Source organism: Cibotium barometz, chromosome 61, assembly GCF_041138505.1.
Source record: "Cibotium barometz isolate CiBa-2024 chromosome 61, ASM4113850v1, whole genome shotgun sequence".
Taxonomy (NCBI): Eukaryota; Viridiplantae; Streptophyta; class Polypodiopsida; order Cyatheales; family Cibotiaceae; genus Cibotium; species Cibotium barometz.
Window position 1 is genome coordinate 33,049,402 of NC_141106.1, and position 9,301 is coordinate 33,058,702.

Consider the following 9,301-nt stretch of genomic DNA (forward strand, 5'->3'; position numbering starts at 1 on the left):
AAATATCTTGGACAAAATTATGCAATTTTCCTTCTTTAAGCGATCTCCTCAATTTGCATACATGAGGCTAATGATAGAAAAAGTGCCTATACCATGCATAGCCAAAAAATCAACTTTAAAAGAGGGAAAGATTTGGTACAATGAAATGCAAACTTTTTAAGACATAAAAAATGGCCCTATTTGAAGAATTGTATCTCCTAGAACATGTGTCCCCCTCTTACATTCTTTAGCTTGATTTGTAGCTCTAAAATCTCTTTTCACACCCATAAATGTGAATTCCTTCCACTTGTCCCTCCAATTTAGACCTACAAAACTTGACACACAATTCTACGGTTAAAATGAGCTCAAATTGACTAGTGGACCATATATGGAGGTTGCTTCAAGCACCAAGGAGAAGGATTCAAGTTTTAGTCACTTTAACAAATCTTAAAGGGGATTACAATTTAATGACTAACTTAGTTTTATAGTCTAACTTCAAACTATGACAAAATCTATGGGGATATAGATACCACATTAAACTTCTTCTTTCGAGAAAAGAAACTACAAAAAAATCAAGAAGAGACGACTTTCTTTACTTATAAAGTTATGTTGAGAAGTGGGAAAGTCTCTATTCTTGTGGGAAACTAGATGCAAAAAGACATGACAAAGGTTGGAAATATCTTTCCAATGGAGTAAAAGCACATCAACACATCAATGAAAAGTGATCTCTTGGTGGGCATTTAAATGTTTAGATTACACTATACTTTTTTAAACAAAACAAGAAATGTTTTTTTTCATAATATAAAAGGTTGATTTCAATCAAAGGTTTTTTTGAGGAGTGAGATTTCTAAAGATCCTTGTTAAAAATAAAGAGTTGTGCATGAAGGTCAATGTTAGTTGTCCTTTTATGCACATCGAATAAAGTAAGATTTCTCTCTAATATAGCTAACTTAAGTATTGATGTAGTATCCGATGAGCGACAAGATCTTGGTACCATGAACATTGTTGGTGGTAGAAGCAACATAGAGAATATTATTCTTAGTTTGATTGTATAAAACATGCTTAATGTTTGAACCTGGATGTTTAGATGTTTGAATGATATTCAAGACTTTGAATCATGAGCATGCACATCAGTATTCACACTATTGTAAAGAAAACATCTCTGAGTCAACGTAAATGATGAGATCTCATCATCCAACACAATCGTGGTGCTACTTTTTGAATTTCCTCGATGTTTGGAGTGAAAAGTCTAATGTGAATCCCTAGCCAAAATGCTACTACAAGGAACGTTCTTGATCATTTCTCTTGGCTTTGAAGCACTGCCATGCAAAAGAGAAGGCATCAAGACTGAAATTCAAAATCAGTACCTTATTTCAAATTGTGTAATCCTTTTTGCATGAAGCTCCAATAGCTATGTATGTGTGAACTTTGAAAAAGTAGAGAAAGCATGAAAACCAAAATTCAAAATAGGCACTTCTTTCAATTTTGCATGTGTGGACTCTGATAAAAGTATGCATGATGTTCTTGAGATTGCATATAGAGGGCTTATAGTAAAGTACAATGTTGACCTTCCTGGTGGAATTTAAAAGGACAATATCAAAAGAAGAAAGATCAAGTGTGAATGCAAATTTTTTGAAAGGAGGGAGGTTTAGATCCAAATTTTGACAAGGTAAAGTTGGATCTCTTGTGATGTTTATCTATTAACCATGTTTCTTTTGTTGGTACTTCACCTAGATGAGGTCCTTGCATGGTATCCAAAATGGATGCAAGAAGTATATTAGAGGTGGATGAAAGGACTAAAGGCTAGAAATGTGAATCCTTGGGAGGTGGAGGTGCATGGAGTAGGAAGAAGATGTGCATGTGTGCATGATGCATGCATTTTCCCTATATGCCTCTAGAGTTGCATGTTGTTTAGGGCCATTAAGTGTTCAGTGTGTGAGAGGTTTTGGACACAATATTAGTCTTGGAAGCATTGCATATTGGGAAGGTAAGTGATGGGAAATGTTAGTGATTAGAGTGATTATAAGGTAAGCATGCGTGTGGCGGGGGGGGGGATGATGATATAGAGGAATTGGGAAAGGGGAAGCATCTTGAGATGCGTATGGGGAGGCATCAAGATGTACTTAAGCATACAAGTATGCATTGAATGTATGTGTGCACACATTTGATATATACAAACATGTATGGGTAAGCATATTTTGATGCATGTACACACAAAGGCGTTTAGTGCAAAAAACTTCTAGATGTGCCCTCAAGTTGCAAGTCATGCATTTGGTATATAAGAAAATGAATACAAAGAACATCTTGTTGCCAAAAAACCCTATATAGGCATATGAATGAATACATATTACACACCTCATGATATATATATATATATATATATATATATATATATTGAAAGACATAAAAATATTATAATATTAGGTGAAGATGCTTATATACATTTGAATGAAGATGCTTACATACATAGTACACACCTCATGATACATACATACATACATACATACATATATATATGAAATACATAAAAATATTATAATATTTGGTGAAGATGCTTACATACATATTGCACACCTCATGATGTATGTATATATATGTACTTGAAATATATAAAAAATTATAAAATTAGGTGGTGTCCGTTGGGAGGGGAGGGTTCTTTTGACACTTGTTTGTGATTGACATTTGAGAGTTTGAAAAATAAAAGAAAGACTGAGGAGCACGAGGAGGAGATCTTCTAGGGAGTAGGGGGGACAAACAAAAGCAGAGGGGACAAACAAAAGCCAGAGGGGCTTTTAATGATGGGCGGTCAAAAGCAAAAACAAAAAGACGGGAACCAGATGGCAAAGAGGCCGGCGGACAGAAGACGGTAGGGCCGGACACCCACATGTGTGTACAACAACAAAGACGTCCAAAGACGAGTCACCTTTTTTTTTCTTTTTCTTTTCCAAAATCCGATAATTTATTTATTTATCCCATGCAAATTTGGGGATAAAGTTCCCGTGCAATTTGGTTTTGAATTTTCCATGCATGTGCTCGTGGGTTTTTATTTATTTATTTATTTATTTAAAGAAGAAAATTGTACAGTCCTCTGCAATCTGCAGGAGCTTCATTTAATACTCTCATATACAGCTTGTCTTTGCAGTGTGGGGAAAAAAAAAAGGCTCTTCTCCCAAGCCCTCGTGATCTCTCTGTTTGCTTTTCAGCGTAGAAGTGTACCACCACCACCACCCTACAAAAACTCTACGTCGTACAACCTCTTCTTCATGCACTACAACATAGCACGTAACACCTCCCACCCCCCACACATATATATACATACATTATATGTATGTATATATAATATATATTGAATAATGGGATAAAGTGCGCATACATACATACATTATTATTTATTTATTTTGGGCTTTTTCAGAAATTTGAAAGTACACTACTCACAAGCAGTAGATGCCATCGCTCGGAGAGGAAGAGATTTGAACCCATTACGGAGGGACTCTCAAACCCCCCCCCCCCCTCTCTCTCTATATATATATGTATGTATATGTATATAGTATGGATGCATGACTTGTAGTATGCACTACATTCCATTCAATATGTGTGTGTGTGCGTGTGTGTGTGTGTGTTTAAACATTGAATAATGGATTATAGTATCTAGTGCAAACATGTATGGGTTGTAGTATGTACTGCATACCATAACTCTCTCTCTCTCTCTCTCTATATATATATATATATATGTATATATGTATATATGTATGTATGTATGTATGTGTGTATGTATGTATATTAATATAGATAGATAGATAATGGTATAGTGTATACATTGTAGTATGTAGTGTATCCATGATCCCATAGATAGATAGATCATAGATGGATTGATGGAATATAGTAAGTGCATAGTACATACAACCTATGCCTATATACATTTTACATACTAAAGCGCATCCATCATTCAATGTATACATAGTAACAAATATGCAAAATCTATCATATACTAAATGATGGGCCTCAAATTTGAAGGGTGACCCTATTTTTTCATTGGAAGGGTAAAATATTACTCAAGATAAGAAGGTCAAGATTTCTTTCCTTATACCAAAGAAGGGCACACTAAAGGATTTTTTAAAATCGAGCTTTTCTTTTGAAGGGTTCCAAAGAGGCTTGATTTTTTACGACCATCGTTGCCCTTCAAAATTCATGGGTTTGGTGAAATATAGTATTTTACGGCCAAAAAGGCGTGGTGCCCGTCGAAAAGCAACTATGGTTCCAAAGGCTTGGATAATCATGGGATACAACTCATGTATGATTGTATCCCATGCACAATTACATACTACAAACCCATTGCTCAATTCAACACATAAAAAATAGACATTAGATATAGATGTTTATGTTTGTTTCTTATTATGTTTATGTTTATGTTTGTTTCTTATTATATTATTAAATAAAGCAGAAACTCCCTAAATCGTCTTCACACCAGCATTTTTCTTCATGTCATCCGAGATCATCAGTCATATCCAAGCCTCTCTCCGCCATTGCCCACTCTCTCCTCACTCTCTCTTGCAAGAAGCAAGTTCTCAACTCTCTCTGTGCTCAATGCTGACTACCTACACAGTACACACACACACACACACGCACACACACACAAGTTCACAACCCCCCTTTCTCTCTCTTTACAAGTTTACACCACCTTATTACATAAAGCCACATTCATTCCCTCCCCACAGTACACCCTTTATTGCAACAAACCCATTAAGGATTTCTGTCTCTTGCTTATCACACACCCTTTAAGCTGCCTCCCTCTGACTGTTAAACCTGCCTTCTCTGAGCTATAAGTTGCAACCTTTAACAGAGCTAGCTTAAGAAGTTTTACCTAACCTAGTAAGAATTACCATAGACTTTACCATAGAAAGCCTTACCCTGAACGGTCAGGAATGTTTTCGAAATCCTCAGTTCATCAGAGAGGGGGATAATTTTTGAAAACCAAGCTTTGCAGTAGAAGATAATTAATGATAATTATTTAATGCTTTTGCCAACATGGTGAGGTCTTTTATTATCAGGAGGAGCTCCACTAGTGTGAGCACAGAGCAGTGTGTGAGTGAAAAAGCCAAGGCAGTGTTGCAATTTGTGAGAAGGAAAGGGCCCCTTCTTACTGTAAAACAGGTAATTTAGTGGTGTCATTAGCTTAATTATCCATGAATTTTGGGGCTAACTTTGGTGCTAGGCCTTCACTATCTATTGATTTATTCTTGTTAATTAAGAAAGGATTGTGGGGTGACAACATAATGCAGCTGGATTATTGTAATGAGGCTTGCATTGGGAGGTTCTTGAAGGCAAAGGGCAATCAAGTGAAGAAAGCTGCTAAGCAACTTAGAGCAACATTATTATGGAGAGCGAGTCTTGATGTTGGTAATGCAAAAACAACTAGTCATAAGAAGATTGTTTTGTGCTAATTAAGAGCCAGTCTTGCTGTTGGTAATGCTAATTCAATCAAATAAGAAGAAGATTTTGTACTAATAAAGCATTCAATTGTGTAAGTTGTGTTGAGCTTAGTGCATGTTTTGCTACAATGAAACGTATATCACTTTGCTAAATGAAGCTTAGTTTGAGGAAGTAAGTGTGTTTTATGTTAATGTAGTCTTGTGTGCTGATTAATGGAGCTTGAAATTGCAAGAAAGAGATGTAATTAGTGGTAATTGTGTTGATTAATGGAGCTTGGAATTGCAAGAAAGAGATGTAATTAGTGGTAATTGTGTTGAGTTAGTGCAGTGCCTTGACTAAAATTAGCGGTAATTGTGTTAATCTATTTTTGGAGCTTGGTATAGATTTTTATTTTTGTTTTATTTTCTTTTGGGCAGATTATCTTACAGCTGATGAGTTTTCTGCGGAGCTGGCGTCGGGGAGTGCCTTTGTGGCTGGTCAAGATGAAGAAGGCAGACCCGTTTTGGTAAGCGCAGTTTTTAGGGCTCCTAAGCAAATAATAATGCAAGACTAATTATTATTAGCCCTTTATCCCAAGCAAATATATAATGCTAAACAAATTATTATTATTATTAGCCCTCAATCCGTCCCGAGTACAAATTTCCCTTCATTTCATTCACGTTAAGATTTTGTGTACTAGTTCATTTAATTTTCCAAGGTAATGTTTTAAGTGGGCTCTCTTGAATGGAGTGTGGTGTTAACGGTTCGTGTGTGTGTGTGTGTGTGTGTGTTTGGGGGGGGGGGGGGGGGGGGGTGTTTGGGGGTTGTTTTATCCTTGCAGGTTGTGAGATTGAAACCCGAGAATCTTTCAAGTCAAGCTCAAAAGCAGTAAGAGTTTTGGCCTTTGAAGTTTGAGATAACTGTGCGTGTGTGTTTGTTTTGGGGTGTGTGTGTGTGTGTGTCACGTGTGTTGTGTTGTGTGTGTGTGTGTGTGTGTGTGTGTGTGTGAGAGAGAGAGAGAGAGAGAGAGAGAGAGAGAAGGGGGGTTGGGAGTATTGAATGTTCTGATTAGTTTGTCTGTGTGTGCTTGTGTGTCTGGGGGGAAGGAAGAGAGTGTGTGCCTGCCTGCGTGTGTGTGTGTGTGTGAGAGAGAGAGAGTCCATGTTTTGATTAGGCAAACAAATAATAACAAGGGCTCGTTTCATGATTTGGCCAGGTTTCTCCGCTACTTTGTGTTCACCATGGAGGTGGCCATAGCCTGCATGCCCTCCACAGTGGAGCAATGTGTACTCATTCTCGATGCTGCGTGTGAGCGAACCCTAACATTTTCTCTATGCTTAATTCTCCTTAATGTGTGAATTTTTCGGCATTTAAATTATGTGCGATTGATGGTTTTTTTTTTTGTTTTTTTTTTTTTGTTTTTTTGGGGTTTTTTTCTTCTTCTTAAAGCCTGCCTCAAGAAGGGGTCATCACCTGGCCTTTCTGCCATAGTCCAGCTTTTGAAGGTATTGGGAGAGCACTATCCTGAGAGGCTGGCCAGGACCTTCATTGTAGATGCCCCTTCCATGTTCTACTACTTGTGGAAGGTACCCCTTTTTCCCACCATTTATTTTTGCCTACTCTGTTATTTTTTGAATTGCAAAAAGAAAACTATCCCAATTATTTCTACTAATACATGGATGAGAGAGAGAAAAAAAGAGAGGAATCTCTTCATTTTCATTACATAAAACCCTCCATGTATTACAATAATACATGCTAATATAAATCCATATAAAGTCTAGGATATTTTCATAAAAGGGTTTTAAAAGTGCAGAAAAGATGTGCCTTAAAAGATCTCAACCAATAAAGCATTGGCAATTATGTAATAAAAATATTCATAATAGTAATGATTATTTCTCCCCTTGCTTGCAGGGCATAGGCAAATTTCTTGATCTAAAGATGAGGGAAAAGCTAAGGTTTGTGTTTTCAAGGAACTACAATGGTGCAGGAGCAGCAGCCATGGCAAACTCTTCTGCCTCTGCAGCAGCAAGCCATCTGATGAGGGCAGCAAGGTCCTATTCAAACAGAAATCTGTGGGCAGGAGAAGAGCAGCAGAGTGATGAAGAGGAGGAAGCAGAACAAGAAGAAGACAAGTTTGAGCTCAGAACACACACCATGTCAACACCCACATTCACATTGTCTAATACACCATCCACATGGACCACCACCACCACCACCACCACCTCTTCCTCCTCCTCCTCCTCCTCCTCATCTTCTTCTTTTTATCTTTCAAGCCGGGGCGCTGCCTTGCTCTCCGACAAGAACCACGCCAGGTCCCTCTCCTTTGCATCTGCACCCACCTGCAGAAGAGAAGAGGCCACCGAGTTCCGAAGCTTCCGCGCCGACAGCAAACCTTCCAGAAGGTTCCATGAAGACGGTAGCAGCAGGAGGTGGGCAGACCTCACCTTTGGCTTCAAAAAAGATGACCTCCCAAATCATCATCATGATCAGCAGCATTATCGTAATCACATAGATTTGGCCCAAAAAGACAAGAGCCTTGCCCTCTTCAGACCTTACTACACTGCTTTTCTAGCCGTCCCTTACGACGAGGCTGCCTACCGTGCCCGTATGAAACCCCCCTTAGCTGGTCTCATCTCTATCATATCCCCAGACCTCAAGTTCAGACAACCCAGCTTCTCTCTTCACACCACAGCCATGGAAGCCATGCTCCATCACCTTCACCTTGACTAAACTCCATAGTAATCTTCTTAATCCTATTCTAATCCTCATCTCATTACCTACAGCCCAAAGTAGGCTGCCTAGACATGGCTCACAGTATGCATATCAGCACAAGACCCATGATAGTCTTCTTGATCTCATCTAAACCCTAATTAACATTAGCTCGACAAAACCCATGTTAGTTGTCTTGATCTCTTCTAATCCCTCATTCCAATAAGCTCTGCAGAACCCAAAAATGGGACTCTTCTAATATGATCATCAAAACCCATGTCAGTCTCCTCAAACCCATATGAGTCTCCTTAAATTTATCATTCTCTCTGATTCTTTAGCTCTACCAAGCCCATCTAAGTATGCCACAACCTCCACCAACCTCATTTTAACCTCATCTAATCCAAAGAAAATCAGCCTTAATGCCCTCCATACTATGGCCATGCTGTGTTTTCCTCGAGCACACTTAGGTCCGAGATTGATCAGACTAAATTTTGTCGTAGATTTGCCACTACATAGGGGCACATCAAAGAGAGTGGCCCCATTTGCTCTCTTTCTTTCCAAAGGCGCTTTCTTTTCTAACACTAGGATCAGCAGTTAAGGGAAGGGTTACCAGCACATAACTGCACCCTCATTGTACATTTGATGCTTTCTATTTGTACATAAAAACTTTTCTTCTCATAAGTTAATATATAATGCAAGGCTTTCCTTTCTTGTGCTTTTTCCCCCTCACATAGGAACTTAATTTTTTACTCCATAAGAGTTAATGCTTGTTTAGCCTTCCATTTCATTTGGTTTGATTACACTCACTTTGCTTAGGCAAAGAACAATGCTTTTTGACATAGCCCCTGTCATTGGGTGGTGGGGTGTTAGCCATCTTGGCTAGTGGCGAACGCTCTAGCCAAGGATGGTGTGACTTCGAATCTTCCCCTCCCCTCACTCCACAAGATGGGATGGTGTGAGTAATGTGTCTCTTTGCAATAGGGGATTTTATTTTATTTTTGGATCCCTTTGCTTGTTAGTTTTATGAATGCATATGCATGTCCGTTGTAAATGTGCATGCATGTGTTAAAGTATGGGGTAAGTTTTCATAGCAGACTGTAGTCTTGAAATACCCCTATAATAATGTTTATAAATAATTTGAACTTCTCTTTCAAAACACACTTTTATGCAATTTTTCGTTGAAATATGTTGTCACTTAGCCTAT

General features: G+C 38.3%; 1 protein-coding gene across 1 annotated transcript; it reads left to right on the forward strand.

The window, feature by feature from the left end:
* The first annotated feature begins 4,692 nt into the window (after nucleotides 1–4,692).
* Nucleotides 4,693–8,808, forward strand: LOC147604804 (uncharacterized). The gene is made up of 7 exons (XM_086794888.1): nucleotides 4,693–5,130; nucleotides 5,259–5,376; nucleotides 5,826–5,914; nucleotides 6,230–6,276; nucleotides 6,605–6,696; nucleotides 6,838–6,974; nucleotides 7,300–8,808. The coding sequence occupies exons 1-7, from the start codon at nucleotides 5,005–5,007 to the stop codon at nucleotides 8,116–8,118; spliced, it is 1,428 nt and encodes a 475-aa protein (XP_086651014.1). The 5' UTR covers nucleotides 4,693–5,004; the 3' UTR covers nucleotides 8,119–8,808.
* Nucleotides 8,809–9,301: the final 493 nt, after the last annotated feature.